At 41.2% G+C, this 27,008-nt stretch overlaps 2 protein-coding genes across 6 annotated transcripts in view; one reads left to right on the top strand and one right to left on the bottom strand.

The window, feature by feature from the left end:
- LOC133561690 (upstream stimulatory factor 2) overlaps positions 1-9,053 on the bottom strand; it is a 43,487-nt gene extending 34,434 nt beyond the window's left edge. For 4 of the 5 annotated variants that reach the window (XR_009808758.1, XM_061915144.1, XM_061915146.1 and 1 more), the window contains exons 1-2: positions 8,696-8,959; positions 2,168-2,205 (exon numbers count right to left, since the gene is read on the bottom strand). Coding sequence is in view for 4 of the 5 variants with exons in the window: in XM_061915144.1 (XP_061771128.1) it covers positions 2,168-2,205; positions 8,696-8,730 (73 nt within the window). In the remaining variant the exon portion in view is untranslated. Of the gene's footprint in view, positions 1-2,167; positions 2,206-8,695; positions 8,960-9,037 lie in introns of those variants that run through there. The other variant, XM_061915145.1, reaches the window with a different exon arrangement.
- Positions 9,054-16,663: 7,610 nt separating this feature from the next.
- On the top strand, positions 16,664-26,990 carry etfb (electron transfer flavoprotein subunit beta). The gene is made up of 7 exons (XM_061915143.1): positions 16,664-16,823; positions 21,210-21,368; positions 21,435-21,593; positions 21,664-21,726; positions 24,582-24,740; positions 26,149-26,374; positions 26,685-26,990. Exons 1-6 carry the CDS (start codon positions 16,770-16,772, stop codon positions 26,317-26,319), a joined length of 765 nt encoding a protein of 254 aa, XP_061771127.1. The 5' UTR covers positions 16,664-16,769; the 3' UTR covers positions 26,320-26,374; positions 26,685-26,990.
- Positions 26,991-27,008: the final 18 nt, after the last annotated feature.

Below are 27,008 nucleotides of genomic sequence, written 5' to 3'. Positions count from 1 at the left end.
CTCTCTGGTCAACAAAAACACCTTGAGGATTCTAGCGGGAACTCTCATTCAACCCTTCTTTGATTACGCTTGCACCTCCTGGTACCCCAGCACCTCCAAAACCCTCAAATCTAGACTCCAAACATCCCAGAATAAGCTAATCCGGTTTCTTTTAGACCTCCACCCCAGATCACACCTCAATCCAACCCACTTCTCCAAAGTGGGCTGGCTCAGGGTGGAGGACAGAGTAAAACAACTTGCACTGAGCCTAGTCTATAAAATCCGCTACACCTCTTTGATACCGAAGTACATGTCAAACTATTTCCTTAACGTAAATGACCGCCATAACCACAACACCAGGGGGAGCTCCACAAACCACGTTAAACCCAGATTTCGATCTAACAAAGGTCTTAACTCATTCTCTTTCTATGCCACATCAATGTGGAATGCACTCCCAACAGGTATAAAAGTAAGTGCATCTCTATATTCCTTCAAAACCGCTCTAAAACAACACCTCCAGGCAACTTCAACACTTTACTAACACCCTCCTCCATTCACATCCCATCTCCCCGGATTATAAACAACTCAAATGTACTTCTAATGTATATACTTGTTCTTATGCTATCTGAACTCACTATGTTCTCTGCTGGCTGTACATATCCTACTGTAAGACCTACACTGTTTCAATGTCCACATTTCTCTGTTGATGCAATTGTTGATGACTGAAGTTCTGATATCAACCAAAGCTCCTCATCCCACCCCCCGGATTGTAAATAATGTAAATAATTCAATGTACATACCATGATGATTAACTTGTGTGATGACTGTATTATGTTGATAGTATATATTTTTACCATGAATTGATTAACGTGGACCCCGACTTAAACAAGTTGAAAAACTTATTCGGGTGTTACCATTTAGTGGTCAATTGTACGGAATATGTACTGTACTGTGCAATCTACTAATAAAAGTATCAATCAATCAATCAATCAAAGACAAACCTTTATGAAGTGATCACTGCAGTCACAAGTATGGTCTGACTGTCCTCCACAAGACTAAAGCAACATGTTTGACAGCCATTTCCCCTGACACACTTGTATTTTCCCTGACTGTATTCCCTTTACCAACCATTTTATTTCAGGACTCTATCAAAAGCTCTTATATATCTCTCGATTTGAACGCTTGGAAAGCTCAAACTCTTTATCCATCACTCGGCTCGGGCTTGTTTGCGGTCCAAGTGCATTACATCGCAACGAAGCAAAAGGGACATGACATCATATGCAAGCCAGCAATTTCTTTTACAGTGCATTTATAGTTATTGCCAAATTATTGTTGGGAAAACACACTTTTGTATTTTTCTACCATGGTAAATTACGTTCAAAATACAGATAAAGATATAAAAGATTAATTATAACTACTTTTCCCCATAGTGTAAATTTTGTATTGACATGAAAATTGTAAGTGTTTCTTAAAAACAATCTTTCTATCTTTTAATAAGGCTTTTTTAAGTTCTTAGCCCATTTTTGTTGTAAATCATGGTGGTTTTGGCCTGGCAGTCAAAAAGTGGTTTGTTAACCTCAGAAGATAAAATAATTGATTGTCTCTCACAGTGATGGTGGTGACATCACATAAGTAGTATTAATAATATTATGTATTATGCAACGGGGGTCACGATTCAACTCCAAATTGATTCTCGGTTAAAATGGTATACTTTTTAATAACCTTGGATGCCAGTTCTATGTTTAACTACATTCAACCATAAAATAGATAAAAAGAGCTGATCAAGTTCGATATTACTTAAAAGAAAACTGGTTTTGTTTCCAAAAATTCTAGCCAAACATTTAATAAAGTCAAATACAAATAAAGCAAATAGAGAGGTATCCCACACTTCTCTTTTCTAAAGTAAATCTGTACAGCAGATATAGATCATCTACATCAACAATATATATCCCCTCCAGCCTCTTGGATAGGTAAAAAAGAACTAAAAAAAACAAAAAAAACGATGCACATTATTTTATTTTTTATCAATTAAGAACCATTACAAAACAGAATTGTGATTTACTCAAAAACAATTTTTTGACACCCCTATAAACTACAGTAGCCCAACATGTCGGTGCATGCATTTCCACAAATACGAACATACAGCATGTTTATTTATGTACAAGTAATATTTGTGTTTAACGTTTACCTTCAGATGCCTGCCCGTCTTCTTCTTGTTTATCTTGGCTGTAGATAAACACAAAAAAATACCGTTTTAGTGAGCACAACTGTTGTCAAAAATAAAACCAGTGTAGTTCGGTACTATGGTCTGAACCAACGATTTAAAAGAAATATATACTTGGTGGTCACTTCAGTGCAGTGTAGTTCGTGATCGCGCTAGTATCTTTTTATCAGTGGACCAAATAATGCTCTCCTGTTAAGCATTTGCATAAAGTTGTACGGTCTAGTCCTTTTGGTCCAAGTCTGCGTTCACACAACATAATGTGTTATTTTAATGTATGACCTTCTTTATGGCTATCATTTGTGTTATAGAAGGTGTTATGGTATGGCAAAACCTTACATTGACATTATTTTCAGATTACACAAACTTTATTTGACTAATATATATATATATATATATATCTATAGGGGGCGGCGTGGCGCAGTGGGAGAGTGGCCGTGCGCAACCCGAGGGTCACTGGTTCAAATCCCACCTAGTACCAACCTCGTCACGTCCGTTGTGTCCTGAGCAAGACACTTTACCCTTGCTCCTGATGGGTGCTGGTTGACGCCTTGCATGGCAGCTCCCTCCATCAGTGTGTGAATGTGTGTGTGAATGGGTAAATGTGGAAGTAGTGTCAAAGCGCTTTGAGTACCTTGAAGGTAGAAAAGCGCTATACAAGTACAACCCATTTATCATTTATATATATACATCAATTACAAGAATATTAATCAAAAGTTCTCTAAATGTCAAAAGCGCTTTGCTGTTTTAAAGCATTTATTGCAAAAACTATGTCACACTGAAGATATTCTAGGGACTGTTTTGGGGACTAGAATAAAAACCTTTTAAGAAGTATGTATTCAATATGGATGTGAAGTTGAGGCCTTAAAACTGCAGTCATCCTAACAGAGACAATCTTTTTTTTATTTTTAAATGGCATGGATGATTTATACTGTATAGGCTAGTAAGGCAAAGTTTCGTACCTGACAACTACAGACCTTACTATAGCCTATATAAATCAGCCATTTATAAATACACATCAGTAGGCTAAGTGAACCTCTTTAACAGAGACGATCTTTGACAAGCGTAAACATAATGTGTTATTTTAATGTATGACTTTATTAATGGCTATAGTTTGTGTTAGTAGAAAGTGTTATGGTATGGCCAATCCTTAAATTGACATTATTTACAGGTTAGACGAAACTTTATTACAATAAGTCCTTCTTAACAACTGAGTTGAATACTTGCTCTGTTGATGTTTTACAAACCCCGTTTCCATATGAGTTGGGAAATTGTGTTAGATGTAAATATAAACGGAATACAATGATTTGCAAATCATTTTCAACCCATATTCAGTTGAATATGCTACAAAGACAACATATTTGATGTTCAAAACTGATAAACATTTTTTTTTTTGCAAATAATCATTAACTTTAGAATTTGATACCAGCAACATGTGACTAAGAAGTTGGGAAGGGTGGCAATAAAAACTGATAAAGTTGAGGAATGCTCATCGAACACTTATTTGGAACATCCCACAGGTTTGCAGGCTAATTGGGAACAGGTGGGTGCCATGATTGGGTATAAAAGCAGCTTCCATGAAATGCTAAATAATTAACAAACAAGGATGGGACGAGGGTCACCAAATTGTCGAACAGTTTTAGAACAACATTTCTCAACGAGCTATTGCAAGGAATTTAGGGATTTTACCATCCATGGTCCGTAAAATCATCAAAAAGTTCAGAGAATCTGGAGAAATCACTGCACGTAAGCGATGATATTACGGACTTTGATCCCTCAGGCGGTACTGCATCAAAAACCGACATCAGTGTGTAAAGGATATCACCACATGGGCTCAGGAACACTTCATAAAACCACTGTCAGTAACTACAGTTGGTTGCTACATCTGTAAGTGCGAGTTAAAATCTACTATGCAAAGCGAAAGCCATTTATCAAAAACACCAAGGAACGCCGCCGGCTTCGCTAGTCCCCAGCTCATCTAAGATGGACTGATGCAAAGTGGAAAAGTGTTCTGTGGTCTGAAGAGTCCACATTTCAAATTATATTTGGAAACAGAGGACGTGGTGTCCTCCGGAACAAAGAGGAAAATAACCATCCGGATTGTTATAGGTGCAAAGTTCAAAAGCCAGCATCTGTGATGGTATGGGGGTGTATTAGTGCCCAAGGCATGGGTAACTTACACATCTGTGAAGGCACCATTAATGCTGAATGGTCCTAACAGGTTTTGGAGCAACACATGTTGTCGTCCAAGCAATGTTTTCATGGAAGCCCCTGCTTATTTCATCAAGACAAGTGTTACAACAGCGTGGCTTTGTAGTAAAAGAGGGCAGGTACTTTCCTGGCCCGCCTGCAGTCCAGACATGTCTCCCATCGAAAATCTGTGGCGCATCAGGAGGCTAGGATCCTTCAACGTCTGTACAAAGATGTTGAAGATCTTGCTGGGGCAGCGGGCTGAGAGCGAGGGACACATACAGACTGGACAAGTTGGTAGAGAAGGCCAGTAACGTGGTGGGAGTGGAGCTAGACTCTCTGGCGGTGGTGTCAGAGAGGAGAAGTCTAGCAAAACTCAGAGCCATCATGGACAACACTTCCCACCCACTACACTCGGACCTTGCGGAGAGAATGAGCACGTTCAGTGGAAGGCTCAGACTCCCAAAATATAACACGGAACGACACAGGAGGTCCTTCATACCGACAGCCATCAGACTGTATAATGCATATGTTCCTTCTTGACTGCACTTAAATGTAGAATATATGTAGAATTTATATTATTCATATATTATATATATATATATTATACATCATTTATTATTATTATTGTTTACTGTGAGCGAACTGTGGTGCTGAATTTCCCGCAGGGATGAACAAAGTACTTTCTATTCTATTTTATTATGAAGCGTAAAATACGACAACAAGACCCTGGACTGTTGAACAACTTAAAGGCCGACTGAAATGAGATTTTCTTATTTAAACGGGGATAGCAGGTCCATTCTATGTGCCATACTTGATCATTTCGCGATATTGCCATATTTTTGCTGAAAGGATTTAATAGAGAACATCAACGATAAAGTGAGCAACTTTTGGTTGCTAATAAAAAAGCCCTGCCTTTACCGGAAGTAGCAGACGATGACGTCACCGGTGTGAGGGCTCCTCACATTGTTTATAATGTGAGCCTCCAGCATCAAGAGCGATTCGGACCGAGAAAGCGACAATTTCCACATTAATTTGAGTGAGGATGAAAGATTTGTGGATGAGGATTTTGATAGTGAAGGACTAGAAAAAAAAAAAATAAATCAATAAAGTTAAAATAAAAAAGGCGATTGCATTGGGAGCGATTCAGATGTTTTTAGACACAGTTACAGGATAATTCTGGGAAATCCCTTATCTTTCTTTTGTGTTGCTAGTGTTTTAGTGAGTTAGATAGTACCTGATAGTCGGAGGGGTGTGTCCATGGGTGTGTTGACGCCAGTCTCTGAGGGAGGTCACGGCAGCTGCATGGACGGCGCAAGCTCCGCTGATCTCCGGTAGGAAGCGACTTTTTACCACAATTTCTCATCGAAACATGCTAGTTGACAAGTGGTTGGGAACCATGTTCGCTTGACCGCTCTGATCCTTAGTAAAGCTTCACCTCCGGGAATTTTAAACAAGGAAACTCTCTGTGTTTGTGTGGCTAAAGGCCTCCATATTTCTACTTTGACTTCTACATTATTAATTGAACAAATTGCAAAAGATTCAGCAACACTGATGTCCAAAATACTGTGTAATTGCGCAATGAAAAGAGACGGATTTTAGCCGCAAGTGGTGCTGGCTAATATGTCATCCTTTTGCGACGTTTTCAAAAAGAAACTCCATGGGAAATTCAAAATTGCAATTTAATCAACTTTAAAGGCCTACTGAAAGCCACTACTACACAGTCTGATAGTTTATATATCAATGATGAAATATGAACATTGCAACACATGCCAATACGGACAGTTTAGTTTACTAAACTACAATTTTAAATTTCCCGCGGAGTTTCCTGTTGAAAACGTCGCGAAATGATGACGCCTGCGCGTGACGTCACGGACTGTCAGGAAATATTAGCTTAGCACCAGTTACGGCTAAAAGTCGTCTCTTTTCATCGCATAATTACACAGTAATTTGCACATCTGTGTTGCTGAATCTTTTGCAATTTATTCAATTAATAATGGAGACTATAAAGAACAATGCTGTTGGTGGAAAGTGGTGTATTGCAGCTGTCTTTAGCACCGAGACACAGCCGGTGTTTCTTTGTTTTTAACACATAGCGGTCAAGCGAACATGTTTCTATACATCAACCAGCATGTTTTTGGATGGGAAAATTGTGATATATATCTTACCGGAGACATCATTGGATAATTTGTCCTCCTGCAGTAGCTGTTTAAAAGGCAGCTGTGAGCTTGGCTCCTTGGCTTCTCTCTGAGACACTGCGTGTTCACCGCAGCCATCCGACCTCGAGATATATCTTTACAATCTAACTAAAACACTATTAAAACAATAAACAGATAAGGGATCTTCCAGAATTATCCTAGTAAATGTGTCTAATTACATCTGAAACGCTCCCACTGCCGCCGCCCAGAGCAGTCACTTTTTTTTTCTTCTAGTCCTTCGCTATCAATATCATCATCCACGAATCTTTCATCCTCGCTCAAATTAATGGGGAAATTGTCGTTTTCTCGGTCCGAATAGCTCTTGCTGCTGGAGGCTCACATTAAAAACAATTCGAGGACGTGAGGAGCCCTCACCCTTGTGACGTCATCGTCTGCGACTCCCGGTAAAGGCAAGGCTTTTTTATCAGCACCAAAAGTTGCGTAATTTATCGTCGATAGCTCGGTTGGTAGAGTGGCCGTGCCAGCAACTTGAGGGTTGCAGGTTCGATTCCCGCTTGTGCCATCATAGTCACTGCCGTTGTGTCTTTGGGCAAGACACTTTACCCACCTGCTCCCAGTGCCACCAACACTGGTTTAAATGTAACTTAGATATTGGGTGTCACTATGTAAAGCGCTTTGAGTCACTTGAGAAAAGCGATATATAAATATAATTCACTACTAAATCCTTTCAGCAAAAATATGGCAATATCGCGAAATGATCAAGTATGACACATAGAATGCACCTGCTATCCCCGTTTAAATAAGAAAATCTCATTTCAGTAGGCCTTTGGGCTGCACATCAAGCAAGAATGGTAAAGAATTCCACTTACAAAGGTTAAATGATAAATGGGTTGTACTTGTATAGCGCTTTTCTACCTTCAAGGTACTCAAAGCGCTTTGACACTACTTCCACATTTACCCATTCACACACTGATGGAGGGAGCTGCCATTCAAGGCGCTAACCAGCACCATCAGGAGCAAGGGTGAAGTGTCTTGCTCAGGACACAACGGACGTGACGAGGTTGGTACTAGGTGGGATTTGAACCAGGGACCCTCGGGTTGGGGACGGCCACTATCCCACTGTGCCACGCCGGTTCAACAATTAGTTTCCTCAGTTTCCAAACGTTTATTGAGTGTTGTTAAAATAAAAAGTGATGTAATACAGTGGTGAACATGCCCTTTCCCAACTACTTTGGCATGTGTTGCAGCCATGTTAATTATTATTTGCAAAAAAAATAAAGTTTATGAGTATGAGCATCAAATATCTTGTCTTTGTAGTGCATTCAACTGAATATGGGTTGAAAAGAATTTGCAAATCATTGTATTCCCTTTATATTCAGCAAGACAATGCCAAACTATGTGTTACAACAGCGTGGCTTCGTAGTAAAAGAGTGCGGGTACTTTCCTGGCCCGCCTGCAGTCCAGACCGGTCTCCCATGGAAAATGTGTGGCGCATTATGAAGCGTAAAATACGACAGCGGAGACCCCCGACTGTTGAACGACTGAAGGTCTACATAAAACAAGAATGGGAAAGAATTCCCCTTTCAAGGCTTCAACAATTAGTTTCCTCAGTTCCCAAACGTTTATTGAGTGTTGTCAAAAGAAAAGGTGATGCAACACAGTGGTGAACATGCCCTTTCCCAACTACTTTGGCACGCGTTGCAGCCATGAAATACTAAGTTAATTATTATTTACAAAAAAAAATTAAAGTTTATGAGTCTGAACATCAAATATCGTGTCTCTGTAGTGTATTCAATTGAATATGGGTTAATAATGATTTGCAAATCATTGTATTGTGTTTATATTTACATCCAAAACAATTTCCCAACTCATATGGAAACGGGGTTTGTAAAAGCTAGCCCCGAGCTAACTTTGCTAGCATCATTCTGGTCATTTCTACCCAACAAGTCATCCTGTTTTTGCGGCGCCAACCCCAAACCAGCACGCGGCTCACCGAGCCACCTAAACTTCCCCCGCCATAAAAAAAAAAACGTGCGGGAAATAAGCCGCTTTTCTCGCCTCGACCTTCTTGAAAGAAATAAAAGCGCCCGGGCTAGCATGTAGCCGAGTTAGCTCTTGGTCAGTTAGCCATCTTGTTGTTGTTTACCTGGCTGTGTCCAGACTGTGTTCCAGCATATCCATCAGGGTCGCGGCGCAGTGCGGGGCCGAGGGTGCCAGGGGACGGAGGTGGAGATGGAGGTCTGATCACGGGAACAAACACTCGGGTCATGTGAGAGGAGAAGCAGGACACGTGAGACGAGGCTCGGCGGCGCTGCAGTCAAAATGGCGGCCGCGGGTTGAGGTGAGCTGCTTAACTCCTGCTTCTTTCCGCCGCCACGTTGGAGCCACAACTCCCACCTTTCCGGGCCGCCTGAACACAACACAATCTTGTTATTTGACGTCGAAATTGTGACTTTTAGCAACACTGCGAATTATTGGGAGGACTTACAAGACTACTAACTAGGGGTGTGTGGAAAAATTGATTCAAATACGAATCGCGATTCTCACGTTGTGCGATTCGGAATCATTCTCTTTTTTTTTTTTTTAAATCGATTTTTTTTTATTTTTACGTAATTTTATTTTTTTTTTTATTTTTTTTTATCAATCCAACAAACCATCCATCCATTTTCTACCGCTTATTCCCTTTTGGGGTTGCGGGGGGCGCTGGCACCTATCTCAGCTACAATCGGGCAGAAGGCAGGGTACACCCTGGACAAGTCGCCACCTCATCGCAGGGCCAACACAGATAGACAGACAACATTCACACTCACATTCACACAATACACAGCAATACCATAAACCAGGGGTGTCAAAAACGCGGCCCCCGAGCCAATTGCGGCCCGCGAGACGTTATTACACGGCCCGCTCTTCGATATGACAATTTAATGTTGGTGCAGCCCGCGAGTTTAATGTGAAGGGCGCTGACAGCGTCATACTTGCCAACGTCCCCAATTTTCCCGGGAGACCCCTGAATTTTAGGGCACCAATTCTATCGAAGCCCCTGTCCGTATTTACCAGATCAACAATATTCAGGGAGTGCCATAATGGCACTGCCTTTAGCGCCCCCTACATCCTGAATTGACAGCATGCAACTCCAGTTATATGTTGGATCTGGCAAGACGCATGTGTGGTATTGCAAAATATATTTGATCAACAGCTACACACCTCACACTTAGGGGGGCCGTAAACAAAACTTTAACACTGTTACAAATATGTGCCAAACTGTGAACCCACACCAAACAAGAATGACAAACACATTTCGGGAGAACGTCCGCTTCGTAACAGAACATAAACATAACAGAACAATTACCCAGAATCCCATGCAGCCTTAACTCTTCCGGGCTACAATATACACCACCCGCTACCACCAACCCCCCAGCCTCCCTACTTGCGTCGGTTGAGGTAGTGTATATTGTTGCCCGGGAGACTCAGGGCTGCAAGGTGTTCTAGGTATTTGGTCTCTTGTGTTTAAAGGAGAACATTATCACAATTTCAGAAGGGTTAAAACCAATAAAAATCAGTTCCCAGTGGTTTATTTTTTCAAAATTTTACCCGTCCCTAAATAAAGCTTTAAAGTGATTGATTTTTGCTATTTGCTTAAGCCACTGTCCGTTTCCCTGTGACGTCACATAGCGATTCCGATACAAACAATGGCGAATAGCACAGCAAGATATAGTGACATTAGCTCGGATTCAGACTCGGATTTTAGCGGTTTAAGCGATTCAACAGATTACGCATGTATTGAAACAGATGGTTGGAGTATGGAGGCAGATAGCGAGAACGAAAGCTATTGAGCGAATAGCTATTGACGCTATTGGGCCATGCATGTCTGCGTTAGCATCGCCGGTAAAATGTGCAGACCAACCGATCAGGACTTTCGCATTGACACTGGATCAACTTAAATCCGTAGATTGGTAAGTGTTTGTTTCGCATTAAATGTGGGTGGAAGGAAACACTGGATGCAAATATAGTTTCAAATGTACATACAGGTAGCCTAAATAGCATGTTAGCATCGATTAGCTGGCAGTCATGCCGCGACCAAATATGTCTGATTAGCACATAAGTCAATAACTTCAACAAAACTCACCTCTGTTATTTCGTTTAATTTTTCGTTGGGATTGCATCTGCTTTCAGTGTTGCAGGATATCCAGACATTCTTGTCATCTCTGTGCCATCTCTGTCGTAGCATCGCCGGTAAAAACCAAACGAGGGACTTTTGCATCTCTTGACACTGGAGCAACTTAAATCTGTGGATTGCTAATCAATCAATCAATCAATGTTTACTTATATAGCCCTAAATCACTAGTGTCTCAAAGGGCTGCACAAACCACCACGACATCCTCGGTAGGCTAAGTGTTTGTTTGGCATTAAATGTGGATGGAGGGAAAGGCTAGATGTAAATATAGCTACAAATGAGGCATAATGCTGCAATATGTACACTCAGCTAGCCTAAATAGCATGTTAGCATCGATTAGCATATCGATGCACATTCTACGTAAATCAACTTGAATCCGTCCCTGATCGTGTTGTTACACCCTCCGACAACACACAGACGAGGCATGACGTCTCCAAGGTACCGGAAAACAGTTGAAAAAACGGAAAATGACAGCTGATTTGACTGGTAGGGAAAAATGGCGTTGAGTACCGATGTGATGTCACGTTCTGACGTCGTCTCTCAGAGAGGGATAAACAGAAAGGCGTTTAATTCGCCAAATTTCACCCATTTAGAGTTTGGAAATCGGTTAAAAAAATATATGGTCTTTTTTCTGCAACATCAAGGTATATATTGACGCTTACATAGGTCTGGTGATAATGTTCCCCTTTACGTTGTGTTAAGGTACGGAAATTCTCCCAAAAAGGGTTTGTCATTCTTGTTTGGTGTGGGTTCAAAGTGTGGCGCATCTTTGTAACAGTGTTGAAGTTGTTTATACGGCCACCCTCAGTGTGACCTGTATGGCTGTTGACCAAGTACGTCTTGCAGCCACTGACGTTGTTCTGCACAAGTCTCATACAACATGTTATGGAGCCGGCACATTGGTTCTGTGATGTCAAAGCGTGCACGATGTAGTGGAGCAGTAGTCCTCTTTTAGGGGTGCGCGAACCACTGGAGGTACTTGAAGGTGTATGCAAAGGGACAAGTGACATTTATTAATAACATTCTAAAAAATTGCAGCAATTCATAAATCCTTTATAAATATGTTAATTGAACAATGCTTCAATGAAATATGAATGTAAGTTCATAAACTGTAAAAAAAAGTAATACAACAATTCAACATTCAGTGTTGACAGCTACACTTTTTATGGACATGTTCCATAAATGTTGATGTTAAAGATTTCTTTTTTTGTGAGGAAATGTTTAGAATGAAGTTGATGAATCCAGATGGATTCATCAACTTTCAATCGCCAAAAAGAGCACTTTAAGTTGATGATTACTTCTATGTGTAGAAATCTTTATTTATAATTGATTCACTTGTTTATTTTTCAACAAGTTTTTTAGTTATTTTTATATCCTTTTTTCCAAATAATTCAAGAAAGACCACTACAAATGATCAATATTTTGCACTGTTATACAATTTAATAAATCAGAAACTGATGACATAGTGCTGTATTTTACTTCTTTATCTCTTTTTTTCTACCAAAATTGCTTTGCTCTGATTAGGGGGTACTTGAATTAAAAAAATGTTCACAGTTCACAGTGAAAAAAGGTTGAGAACCACTGTTGTAGAGGACGTTAAAGGCAGTGCAGTCACGGCAGCCCTTAATAATGTCGACCGGGTGAAAATTGGGACAAATCCGGGAGAATGGTTGCACCGGTAGATTTTCGGGAGGTGCACTGAAATTCAGGAGTCTCTCGGAAAAATCGTGAGGGTTGGCAAGTATGTTGCTAGGACGGGAAAGCCATTCATAAAAAGTGCATGTTAGATTTTTTAAGAAATCCTCACCCAGTTTCTGCATCCAGTGGCCCCCAGGCAAATTGAGTTTGATACCCCTGCCATAATCCATCCATCCATTTTCTACCGCTTATTCCCTTTGGGGTCGCAGGGGGCGCTGGCGCCTATCTTAACCCATTTTTGTAGTAAATCATGGTGGTTTTGACCTTGCAGTTAAAAAGTGGGTTATTAACCTCTGAAGATAAAATAATTGATTGTCTCTCACAGTGATGGCGGAGAAATCACATAAGTAGTATTAATAATATTATGTATTGTGCAATGGCATTGTCCTGGTAAATTATTAAGGCTGTAAATCTTTGGGCACTGCACGATTCGATTAAATTCTTGGGGGGGGTCATGATTCAACTCCGATTTGATTCACGATTAAAATGATATACATTTTAATAACATTGGATGCCAGTTCGATGTTTAACTACATTCAACTGTAAAATAGATAAAAAGAGCTGATGAAGTTCTTCCATTCATCCATCCATTTTCTACCGCTTATTCCCTTTGGAGTCGCGGGGGGGCGCTGGTGCCTATCTCCGCTACAATCGGGCGGAATGCGGTGTACACCCTGGACAAGTCGCTACCCCATGGCAGGGCCAATACAGATAGACAGACAACATTCACACACTAGGGACCATTTAGTGTTGCCAATCAACTTATCCCCAGGTGCATGTCTTTGGAAGTGGGAGGATGCCGGAGTACCCGGAGGGAACCCACGCAGTCACGGGGAGGATATGCAAACTCCACACAGAAAGATCCCGAGCCGGGGATTGAACCCTGACTACTCAGGACCTTCGTATTGTGAGGCAGACGCACTAACCCCTCTGCCACCGTGAAGCCCTAGTTTACTAAATTGCAATTTTTAATTTCGCACTGAAGTACCCTGCTAAAACGTCGCGGTAAGATGACGCAGGCGCGTGACGTCACACATTGTAGAGGACATTTTCTTCTAGCACCGTTCACAGCTATAAGTCGTCTGTTTTTATCGCATAATTCCACAGTATTCTGTACATCTGTGTTGCTGAATCTTTTGCAATTTGTTCAATGAATTATGGAGACGTCAAAGAAGAAAGCTGTAGGTGGGAAGCTGTGTATTGCGTCCGGCTTTAGCGACACAAACACAGCCGGTGTTTCTTTGTTTACATTCCCGAAAAATTACGGTAAAGCTTTACTATGGAACAGAGCGGTCAAGCGAACATGGTTCCCTACCACATGTCAACCGGCAGGTTTCGGTGAGAAAATGGTGGTAGTAAGTCGACTCTTACCGTAGACATGAGCGGAGAGCTTGCGTCGTTCCTCCTGCACCTGTCAGAGAGGCAGCCGCGACTCTCTTGCCTACTCCCCCTGCCCCCCGACCGTCGGATGCTTCCACCGTGGAGGAGGGGGGAAAAAAAAAATCTCAGCCCGGCCCCACCGGCAGCCTTTGCTTCGTCGAGAAATGTGGTTTCCCTCGGAGACACTAGCGGTCACCACACCCGTGGCCACACCTATCCGGCTTTTTTTTCCCCTGCTGTGCCAAATTCCGTTGACAAAAGTGCCAGGTTTACGCCACTTTCTTGCTGCACCCTATTACTATTGGATTGGACCACACACACAAAGTACAGTGTATTATGCAGCGATCATTTCAAAAGATCGTGTTTCGAAGAGGGTCCCTTTCGAAGGGCAGAGATGGGCATCGCCACCACCCGTCGACTGGTGCTGTAGAAAGGTGCGGGGCCGACTTTCAGGTTGTACAGGTACAACCATATAATCTCACTAAAACACTAGTAACACCATAACCAGATAAAGGATTTTCCAGAATTATCGTAGTAAATTTGTCTAATAACATCTGAATCGCTCCCACTGTATAGTCTTTTTTTAAAATTTTTTTATAGTCGTTCACTTTCACTTCCCTCATCCACGAAACTTTCATCCTCGCTCAAATTAATGGGGAAATTGTCGCTTTCTCGGTCCGAATCGCTCTCGCTGCTGGTGGCCATGATTGTAAACAATGTTCAGATGTGAGGAGCTCCACAACCCGTGACGTCACGCGCACATCGTCTGCTACTTCCAGTACAGGCAAGGCTTTTTTATCAGCACCAAAAGTTGCCAACTTTATCGTGGATGTTCTCTACTAAATCCTTTCAGCAAAAATATGGCAATATCGCAAAATGATCAAGCATGACACATAAATAAGAAAATGTAATTTCAGTAGGCATTTAACAGTGCCCTCTTTGGGGATTGTAATAGAGATCCATCTGGATTCATGAACTTAATTCTAAACATTTCTTCACAAAAAATACATCTTTAAATGGGGGTTGATACTATTTGAAAGAAATAAATACGTTTTTGTCGCGATACTTGACGTTGTTGACTGCAGTGTTAGATACAAGGACGTTGATGTTACCTGCACCTTTTGTAACATGCATCCAGAGACTGTCAACCACTTGTTTTAGACTTGTGAAAACACTTGATCTCTATGGCAGGGCATCTGTCGCTTCATCCTGGACAATTTTTTTTTTTTTTTTTTTTTTTTTTTTCCCCCCAAGATGGCGCTGCTGTAGTGGCTGCTATAGGCAGGAGCTCTGTGCTCTTGTATCATCCTTTTGTGTTTCCCTCTTGTTTTCATGTGTTATTATATTTTTTTGCCTTTTGGTCCGGGACCCTTTGGGACTGTGTGACAAGGGGTGCCACTTTTGTGACCTCTGTGGTGCTTTTTTTGTGGACTTCTGGCTCTGCCTCCCGGGAGCCTTTTGGCCATGGAGACCAGCTGCTGGGTGTCTGCCACACCAGAGTCTGTTTGGAGGGACCGAAGGAGATGCAGATGAGGGGACAGGGCTGCGGAGCTAGCACTGAGCGCTGGGACGGAGAGGCTTCGCGGTGTCTTGGCTGGGTGAGCAGGTGTCGGACACCTCAGTCACCTTGGACGTATCCTCGCTCATCCATGCGGACTGGACACTGGCCGAGAGTGGAGTTGGTTGTCTTGGTTGCTTTGATGGGTCTGCTCCTGTCTCTGGTCATGCTCCCTCCACCCCAGCAGACGATGGCGTGGAACACCGCAGAGGCCACCACAGTGGATATGTTTCTTTTACTTTTTATTCATAGCTGTATGTAGAAGTGTCTGGTTGTATCTGCTGCTTTAATGTCTTTAATGTCCTCTGTGTTCTTTGATGTTTGATGTTTCCCTCTTACACACATGGAAGAGGGATGTGTACTATGGCTATGAGTTGTTGTTTTTTTCCCTTGGCCTCAGTCTGCACCCCCTCTCCAGGGCCCAGGCTAAGACCGATTTTTTTATTTTATTTTAATCTTCTATTCCCTCCCCCCCTTGTTTACCTGTATCTCATCTTTTTTTTGTAAGGGGCGCTGGAAGCCGGCAGACCCGTCAGCGATCCTGTTCTGTCTCCCTTTAATGTTTGTCTGATCTTGAATGGGATTGTGCTGAAAATTGTAATTTTCCTGAAGGAACTCTCCTGACGGAATGAATAAAGTACTATCTAATATTCATGACAAATTTGTGCTTCGCTTTAAAGATGTGATTTTTGGTTTTACACTGTATGAACAAAAATTTAAAAAAGGAATTCTACCTTTGCAACCTCATTATTCTATTGGCTAAGTTTTATATTCATAAATGTAAGTTTCTCAATGCCCGACCTAGCTTTTGTGCTTTTAAAAAAGATTTTGAACTTTACATTAAAACGCTCTCTACCTCTAACAACAGAAAAGCTGTGAAAACGATGATACTGTGTTCCAAATTTAAGTTATTTAATGAATCTGAATGAGCATTTGGCTTTGCACTTTGTTTAATATATATATATATATATATATATATATATATATATATATATATATATATATATATATATATTTGTATTCTATTTTTCTTATTTTGAATTTACAACCCTCTGGCGCTGTTTTGGACTGTTTTCATAATGTTTCATATTGTTCTTTGACTTACGGTTTGTAATTGTTGAAATATATAAATAAATATAAAAAAAAAAAAAAGACTGCAGCGAAGGCGCTCCTGAAGCTCAGCCAATCAGCAAAGAGAATGCTGAGGAGTTCATTCATTGGTCCAATCGGTAGGCGTCCAGGCTTCTCTTCTGAAGTTCAACCAATCAGCGAAGAGAATGCTGAGGAGTTCCTTCATTGGTCCAATCGGTAGGCGTCCCGGCTTCTCTTCCTGGTGTTCACCTCTAACAAGTCCGACTCCGCCTACTGAGTCACGTCGTCCACGACCTCGCAGCTTGTCTTCCACACAACATGTCTGGCCGCGTTCTCGTCGGAGTCAAGCGTGTCATCGACTACGCAGTCAAGGTAATGTCGCTGTGCTTCTCGTGCGGACATGTTTCTATAGACTGCACAGCCTTGACTTTCTGTGGTCTGCACGCTAGCAATGATATGCTAACAGCAGCTGGCCAGCAATGACAATAGTCCCAACCTTTTTACATAATATCGCTATGCATTTAATTTCATTATTAAAGCAATGACAATAGACCACTTTTTTTTTACGAATATTAGTATGCATTTAATTTCATTGTTATAGCAATGACAATAGTCCAAACCATCCATCCATCTTATTCAGCTTATCCGATGTCGGGTCGCGGGGGCAGCAGCCTAAGCAGGGAAGCCCAGACTTCCCTCTCCCCAGCCGCTTCGTCCAGTGCTTCCCGGGGGATCCCAAGGCGTTTCCAGGCCATCCGGGCGACATAGTCTTCCCAATGTGTCCTGGGTCTTCCCCGTGGACTCCCACCGGTTGGACGTGCCTTAAACACCTCCCTAGGGAGGCGTTCGGGTGGCATCCTGACCAGATGCCCGAACCACCTCATTTAAAAAAAAAAAAGGGTAGTCCAAACCTTTTTAAATAATATTACTACTGAAATGAGATTTTCTTATTTAAACGGGGATAGCAGGTCCATTCTTTGTGTCATAATTGATCATTTTGCGATATTGCCATATTTTTGCTGAAAGGATTTAGTAGAGAACCTCGACGATAAAGTTCGCAACTTTTGGTCGCTGATAAAAAAAAGCCTTGCCTTTACCGGAAGTAGCAGACGATATGCGCGTGACGTCACGGGTTGTGGAGCTCCTCACATCTGAACATTGTTTACAATCATGGCCACCAGCAGCGAGAGCGATTCGGACCGAGAAAGCGACAATTTCCACATTAATTTGAGCGAGGATGAAAGATTCGTGGATGAGGAAAGTGAGAGTGAAGGACTACAAAAAAGACTATATTCAGTGGGAGCGATTCATATGTTATTAGACAAATTTACTACGATAATTCTGGAAACTCCTTTATCTGCTTATGGGGTTACTAGTGTTTTATTGAGATTATATGGTCGTGCCTGTACAACCTGAAGGTCGGCACCGCACCTTTCTTCGACACCAGTCGACTGGTGGTGGCGATGCCCATCTCTGCCCTTCGCAAGGGACCCTCTTCGAAACACGATCTTTCGAAATGCTCGCTGCATAATACACCGTACTTTGTGTGTGTGGTCCAATCCAACCGTGTTCGCTTGACCGCTCTGTTCCATAGTAAAGCTTCACCATCATCTTTCGGGAATGTAAACAATGAAACACCGGCTGTGTTTGTGTTGCTAAAGGCGGCTGCAATACACCGCTTCCCACCTACAGCTTTCTTCTTTGACGTCTCCATTGTTCATTGAACAAATTGCAAAAGATTCAGCAACACAGAAGTCCAGAATACTGTGGAATTATGCGATGGAAAGAGACGATTTATAGCTGAGAACGGTGCTGGAACAAAATGTCCTCTACAATGCGTGACTTCACGTGCACGCGACATCATACCGCGACGTTTCAGCAGGATACTACGGCGCGAAATTTAAAATTGCAATTTAGTAAACTAAACTGTCCGTATTGGCATGTGTTGCAATGTTAATATTTCATCATTGATATATAAACTATCAGACTGCGTGGTCGGTAGTAGAGGGTTTCAGTCGGCCTTTAATTTCATTAATATAGCAATGACAATAGTCTAAACCTTTTAAAATAATTTTAGTATGCATTTAATTTCATTATTATAGCAATGACAATAGTCCAAACCTTGTTTTACTAATATGGGTATGCATTTAATATCTATATTATATCAAAGACAATAAGGAATCAATAAAGTACTATCTATCTGTCTATAGTCCAGACCTTTTTACATAATATTAGTATGCATTTAATTTCATTGTTATAGCAATAACAATAGTCCAAATCTTTTTTTACTAATATTAGTATGCATTTAACTTCATTATTATAGCAATGACAATAGTCCAAATCTTTTTTTACTAATATTAGTATGCATTTAATTTCATTATTAGAGCAATGACAATAGTCCAGACCTTTTTACACAATATTAGTATGCATTTAATTTTATTAATATAGCAATGACAATAGTCCAAACCTTTTTACATAATATTAATATGCATTTAATTAAATCATTATAGCAATGACAATCGGCCTTACGTTTATTAGTATGCATTTAATTTCATTATTATAGCAATGACAATAGTCCAAACCTTGTTTTACTAATATGGATATGCATTTAATATCAATATTATAGCAAAGATAATAGTCCAGACCTTTTTACATAATATTAGTATGCATTTAATTTCATTATTATAGCAATGACAATAGTCCAAACATTTTTACATAATGTTAGTATGCATTTAATTTAATTATTATAGCAATGACAATAGTCCAAACCTTTTTACATCATTTTAATATTCATTTAATTTCATTATTATAGTAAACACAATAGCCTAAACCTTTTTTTACTAATATTAGTATGCATTTAATTTCATTATTATAGCAATGACAATATTCCAAACCTTTTTACATAATATTAGTATGCATTTAATTTCATTAATATTGCAATGACAATAGTCCAAATCTTTTTACATAATTTTAGTATGCATTTAATTAAATCATTATAGCAATGACAATCGGCCATACGTTTATTAGTATGCATTTAATTTGATTATTATTTAACATGACCGGGGTGTAAAAGATACTTTCTTTGTGTGCTGCCTTTAATTTTTCATCAAAGTGGCTCGCTGGAAGTTGTCCTGTTGTGTAACAATGATAGGCACCCACTTGAACTTTTCCCCTGCAATGCAATGAAAGTTAGTATATAATCTGAACCGTTTTCACAATTATTCTTCACTCTGTTACAGACCAATATAGTCTATATCAGGGCTATTCAGCTGGCGGCCCAGGGGCCAAAGCTGGCCCGGTAATGACACCGCACCAGCCCATGAGTTCTGTTCAAAACCTGGGAGACAAACATTTTCGCAGCACATTCCTAAACCCACTATAGAGATATCGTGTTGTACAGAGAAACTTGAAGTATTTCTGGACGATTTTGAGAAAACAAACGATTTTTGATTTTTATCTCCAAAATTGCGATTGGATTCGCCTCTTTTTATATATTCGTGCGTGTTGTAACTTGTGTATGGTAGGTGTGTAACGGTACGTGTATTAGTATTGAACCGTTTCAGTACGGGGGTTTCGGTTCTGCACGCGGGTGTACCGAACAAGTTTTTGAGCAAAAGTCTTCACAAGCTGCTCTGCTTTCTGCCTCTGTGTAAGCACCCAGCATTGACCCACCCACACAACCATCTGATTGGTTACATACAAAGCCATTCAGCAGTGCGTATTCAGAGCAATGTAACAGCCAATCAGCAGGGCGTATTCAGAGCGCATGTAGTCAATGCTTCAGGGTCGAGCAGATATATGTTTAGCAGGTGAGCAGCAGACAGCGTACTCTTCCCAAATGATAAAAAACACCTCCCAGTCACAACAACTATTACTAACATCACTATAAGCCCGTTGACCTTCTAGAAACTTAAACTGTTGCTCAGCTCGCTCGCATTTCTGGCTTGAGGTGAAGGCTAATCAGCTTTTAGTGTAACGTTAGCTCATTTTTGTGTGTGTGCGCGTGTGTGTGTTAGGGGCAGCAAAGCCCTGTCTGTCTGTTATTTCATTGAACTCCATGGTGTTCAGGGATGATTAGTCTCTCCTATTGCTATTGTACAAATTGTTCAGCAATAGTTACATTAATCAGTAATGTAGCAGCCTAGTGTTGAATGGCAGGGTCCCTGCTATCACATGTTGATAAAAATATAACATTTACATAATAAAAGTCAACTACAGGCTTCCCAAATGCTGTAATAAATCAAGCACGATGAGTTGACTTGAAACTGTTTAATGTTGCACTTTTTATATGTAGAAGAAAGGTTTTGTCATTTTATTTAATCAAAGCAACAACTTGAGGCACTTTAATGTGGATTAACGTGGGCAAAATTATTATAGTGTTCCCAATGTTGAAAGGATAAAGCCATTGTTTACAAATTTTGTAAATAAATAACCCAAAAATTTATATTTTGTTGTTTTCTTACTGTACCGAAAATGAACCAAACCGTGACTACTGAACCGAAATTTTTGTGTACCGTTACACCCCTAGTGTATAGACATGTTTTTTGACTATTTTTTTTGCTGAAGGTCCTTAAAACGGCAGAGTGATTCTGTAACTCGAACAAAATACCAAAATCAAATGTCAACTATAGAGGACGCTGGCTTTCAGGAATATACAAAAAGTCCTTAGCTTTCAGGAAATGCGGCCTCCCAAAAATATCCCTGGTGTATATTATCAATGTGGCTCTCCCTTTGTACCATTGTTTTTCTTCCCCACAGATCCGTGTAAAGCCCGACAACAGCGGCGTGGTGACGGATGGCGTCAAACACTCAATGAACCCTTTCTGCGAGATCGCCGTGGAGGAGGCGGTCAAGCTAAAGGAGAAGAAGCTGATCAAAGAGGTGGTGGCGGTGAGCTGCGGCCCACAGCAGGCACAGGTGGGTGTCTCCCTGCAAGAAGTCGTCGAGCTTCCTGTCCCGCTTCATCGAAAATCCTCGCCGTAGGAGACCATCCGCACCGCCCTGGCCATGGGAGCAGACCGTGGCATCCACGTGGAAGTGTCTGGGAAGGACTACGACAACATGGGACCCCTGCAGGTGTCTAAGATCCTAGCTGCTTTGGCCAGGAAGGAAGAGGCTCAGCTTGTAATCCTTGGAAAACAGGTAAACAGACATGTCTTTCTAGAAAAAAAAACACCTCCTGCTGTCTGACGCTCGGAACTCCTTTGAACAGGCCATAGATGACGACTGCAATCAGACTGGACAAATGACGGCAGCCTTACTGGACTGGCCTCAGGTAAGGGCTGATCAAAGAGCCTCCAACTGATAATTGTGTGAACGCTGGTTTAAAGTTACTCATTTTACAAATGTTTTCCTTTCCATTAAACGAGAAAATAGTTGTGCAATACACTCCTCTAAACCACCTTATCAACATGAGCTGTATCAGTTGCCACCAGACTAATCCTGCACCAACCGGCTGAGCTCAGGTCAAAGGTGTATGGATATGTTATCTTGAAGTTCACCAGAGTAGTCAGCAGGTGGAGCACTTGTACTATCACTGGAGAGGCGCAATGACTTCTACCAAGGACGTATGCCATTGCTGTCCATTTTTCTGACAAAATATTACCAGTCTATATATAGTTATAAACATACTCAGGCTCATAAACTTCCAATAAAACAAGGCAGAGGAAACAACACATTTTCATTTAGTATTTGATACTTAAACTTTACACATCGCAAAAATGTCAGTTCGGATCGCTAACACTGTTAGCGTAAATGAATGGGATTTAACATAAAGAAAATTAGCATCACAGCTGACGGAGAAATATTTTGGGTTCATTATGAGACTGTGGTGGTACAAACCCCGTTTCCATATGAGTTGGTAAATTGTGTTAGCTGTAAATATATACGGAATACAATGATTTGCAAATCCTTTTCAACTTAAAGTATATTCAGTTGATTATGCTACAAAGACAAGATATTTGATGTTCAAACTCATGAACTTTATTTTTTTTTGCAAATAATAATTAACTTGGAATTTAATGGCTGCAACACGTGCCAAAGTAGTTGGGAAAGGGCATGTTCACCACTGTGTTGCATCACCTTTTCTTTTGACAACACTCAATAAATGTTTGGGAACTGAGGAAACTAATTGTTGAAGCTTTGAAAGTGGAATTATTTCCCATTCTTGTTTTATGTAGAGCTTCGGGCGTTCAACAGTCGGGGGTCTCCGCTGTCGTATTTTACGCTCCATAATGCGCCACACATTTTCCATGGGAGACAGGTCTGGACTGCAAGCGGGCCAGGAAAGTACCCACACTCTTTTACTACAAAGCCACGCTGTTGGATAACGTAGCTTGGCATTGTCTTGCTGAAATAAGCAGGGGCGTCCATGATAACGTTGCTTGGATGACAACATATGTTGCTCCAAAACCTGTATGGACCTTTCAGCATTAATGGTGCTATCACAGATGTGTAAGTTACCCATGCCTTGGGCACTAATACACCCCCATACCATCACAGATGCTGGCTTTTCAACTATTTTCCTCTTTGTTCCGGAGGACACCACGTCCACAGTTTCCAAATATAATTTGAAATGTGGACTCGTCAGACCACAGAACACTTTTCCACTTTGCATCAGTCCATCTTAGACGAGCTCGGGCCTGGCAAAGCCAGCGGCGTTCCTTGGTGTTGTTGATAAATGGGTTTTGCTTTGCATAGCAGAGTTTTAACTTGCACTTACAGATGTAGCGACCAACTGTAGTTACTGACAGTGGTTTTATTAAGTGTTCCTGAGCCCATGTGGTGATATCCTTTACACACTAATGTCGGTTTTTGATGCAGTACCGCCTGAGGGATCAAAGTCTGTTATATCATCGCTTACGTGCAGTGATTTCTCCAGATTCTCTGAACCTTTTGATGATTTTACGGACCATAGATGGTAAAATCCCTAAATTCCTTGCAATAGCTCGTTGAGAAATGTTGTTCTAAAACTGTTCGACAATTTGCTTACAAATTGGTGACCCTCGCCCCATCCTAGTTTGTTAATTACTTTGCATTTCATGGAAGCTGCTTTTATACCCAATCATGGCACCCACCTGTTCCCAATTAGCCTGCACACCTGTGGGATGTTCCAAATAAGTGTTTGATGAGCATTCCTCAACTTTATCAGTATTTGTTGCCACCTTTCCCAACTTCTTTGTCACGTGTTGCTGGCATCAAATTCTAAAGTTAAATATTATTTGCAAAAAAAAATGTTTATCAGTTTGAACATCAAATATGTTGTCTTCGTTGCATATTCAACTGAATATGGGCTGAAAATGATTTGCAAATCATTGTATTCCGTTTATATTTACATCTAACACAATTTCCCAACTCATATGGAATAAGGGTTTGTACATAAACCTAGCTAGCTAGAGATATTGGCCCCAAAAATCCTTGAACAAGTACAGGAACAGCTAGCTAGCTTGAGTGGAAGTCTGCTGGAGTAGTCTACAGTCATACAGTAACAAGCAATTACACCTCTATTACACTTAAATACCATACATCAAATATATTTACTCCAGTAATATCAACAATTACCAGTCCTTGGGATTAAATACGAGTGTGGCCTCAATAGTCCTGCTGTTGTGTGTAGAATGCTGGCAGTTATCTGTGCATGTGATGGAGGAATGCATAGTGCAGGGTTAAAATTCAACTGAATTTGCATTAAATCAGTTTGTTTTAGCTAATAATCATGCTGCAAGATCTAGCATGTTGCATTCAATGATTATTTCCATTCATTTCCCATTAATTCCCATTATTCCCGTTAATTCCTATGCAAAGTTTCCAACTTTGAATATTCCCGGAATTTTGCAACCCTAAGCAGCGCAACAGGGCATTTATACAAGTTGAAACACTATTGGAAGCGGCGCTAACTTATAGCATCAGCTCAAAGTGAGTAGCAGTCATGGCGCCCTGTAGTCGCGTGAGCGCCTTTTGACCAATCATTGAAGAGATCGCCTGAAACCAAGTTGGCCATACTCTTTATACATCATAGTCTGGTCACTATGTTCTACATTGAGCAAGCTAATTCTAAACCTGTACAGTTCAGCTCCACTTTGAACGTAGCTTAAATCAAACTTATTCCACTCTGGGTCATTATTCCTGCAGGGTACTTTTGCCTCAGAAGTAACGCTGGAGGGCAACATGCTGAAAGTGGTGCGAGAGATCGACGGCGGCCTGGAGACCATTAAGATCAACACACCTGCAGTGTTGACAGCGGACCTCAGGCTCAACACGCCACGATACGCCACCCTGCCCAACATCATGGTAGGTGGAAGGAAGCTGACAAAATGAAGTATTGATGGCTATAGAATGAACTCCATCAGCGGTGCCTTAATGACTGAGACCCTTTATGGTCCCCGGGAGCCCTAAAGGTAAAAAAAAACAAGAAAATCCATATACCGTATTTATTTGAATTGCCGCCGACGCGCTAATTCATTTAAGACCTCTTCTCACTCCTTCGCTTACCAAAGGCATGAAGGTAAAGTTAAGCATGCGCTAATTATTTTACAACCTCTTCTCTCTCCGCCACTTACCAAAGGCATGCAGTAAAAAATTTGAGTGTGATGTAAAGATTCCATCATGAAAAGCACATTTAATAAAAAAAAAACTTTATTATGGTCTTACCTTTACTTATAAATGAAGTCCACGCCAGCTCCTTCTGATCAAAAGCATCGATAACGTGTTTATAGAAGTCTTCCTTATCTTTCTTCAGTTATAAAAGTCTCTGTGTCTCGATGGAGATCTTCCTTTATTACCTCTTGCTTCAATGGAAAGTCCAGTTTAGAAATCCGCTATCAGACCACTGCTATCAGTTAGCTCGGCTCCTCTCAAGTGCGGGCGACGACGGCATTATCCTCGGCAAACTCCCCCTCCCGTTCTGCTCTGTGGGTGATCTCTTTATCCCACCGCTGCCACCATGAAGTGTTATTGTATGAATAATACACTGGGTATTTAGGACTGGAGCATGCTTTATTTCAGCCTGGTTGTTTACATAGCCAGCATAGGAGTGTTACATCCTAAAAGATCCGTCGTGCACCCCCCCGCGTCATATCCGTCCCAGCACATATCACGTCACTCATTGTCACTTCTTCTGCAGCCGAGTAGTCTCAAGAAGGATCACTAGCGCCCTCTACCACCAGGAGGCGGGAGTCATTTAATGACTCATATTTGACACACACAGCTGCGGTATATTAATAATACATAGCTGCTTACTGTTCTTTTTAGCATATTCAATAGCTTAGACCTTAAATCCTACTGAATAGCTCTTAATCTTCTTCCCTTTATGGGATTTCAAATTACCGGTATTGAAATCAGCCTCCTCCATTTTGGAAATGATGACAGGGAAGGTGGCACTCATGACCTGACGAGTTTGACCCGGTGGTAATACTAAGCATGCGCTAATTATTTTGCAAAGCGAGTTTGACCCAGCAGTAATTCAACGCAGGCGCATACTATATACCAGGCGGCAATTCAAGGAAATATTTTGTTATGGTTTGAAAATGAAAAATATCAAAATGGCCCCTGCTTGTTTTAATTTTTCCATGTGCGGCTCTCAGTGGAAATAGTTTGGACACCCCTGGTGTATGTGAAGAATATGAAAATGGCTTTTAACCTTTAAGTTTGCTGCCTTTGGTGCACGGCAGCCTTTCAGTGTCTCTCCATCCTCCCGCAGAAAGCCAAGAAGAAGAAAATAGCCAACATGAAGCCGGCCGACCTGGGCGTGGACATGACTTCGCGGCTGGAGGTGGTGAGAGTGGACGAGCCTCCGCAGAGGCTGGCCGGGATCAAAGTGGAGTCCGTGGAAGACCTGGTGGCCAAACTAAAGGAGACGGGCCGGATATGAGAAAATAAACAACTGGAATGACATCAAAGAAGGGAGATCAGAACAAAGCAGAAATGTAAGTATTGCTTGATGGCAGGATAGGAAAATAGAACATGTACTTGCTGTTACCAACCACTAGGGGGGGTCCATGTTCTTAGTACTACACATGAAATACATGCTTGGTTCTACTTCAGAGGTATCTGCGTATTCTAGTCTGCCTTATGTTGCCCAATTGTTTGCATTGAAAGTTCAATCATCTAACTGCACATATAAATATTGTTCACCTCTGCTGGCACATTCCTTTAAATGCATGGCATGACCCTGTCAAACGTTCTTGTATAAACTCTCTGGTTGCATGGAATGTAACTTGTGTTTCTCCCTCACAGTACTGAGAAACACCGTCCTGCTGCGGAGCCTCACAACGCCAACGCCTTTTTTCTTTCATTGTCACAGGTATCATCAACTATTAATCCACCCTTAGCATCCACTCAAACAGTTTTTTGTCAGACTGAAGAACCAACCACGGTGCTTGTATATGATTGTAAATATACAGAGGCAATGGCTGGGTTGAATGGATCCCAGGGTGGTGTGTCTCAGTATATGGAAAGCAACATTTTAGCCACAAGCGCCTCGATTATCTGCCGATTGTACATTTATCATGGCAATAAAGCAGCCTTTTTTTCATAATCAAATGCAACTGTGACTGAGCT

Source organism: Nerophis ophidion, linkage group LG11, assembly GCF_033978795.1.
Source record: "Nerophis ophidion isolate RoL-2023_Sa linkage group LG11, RoL_Noph_v1.0, whole genome shotgun sequence".
In the NCBI taxonomy this organism is placed as follows: domain Eukaryota; kingdom Metazoa; phylum Chordata; class Actinopteri; order Syngnathiformes; family Syngnathidae; genus Nerophis; species Nerophis ophidion.
This window is presented reverse-complemented; position numbering and strand designations above follow the sequence as displayed.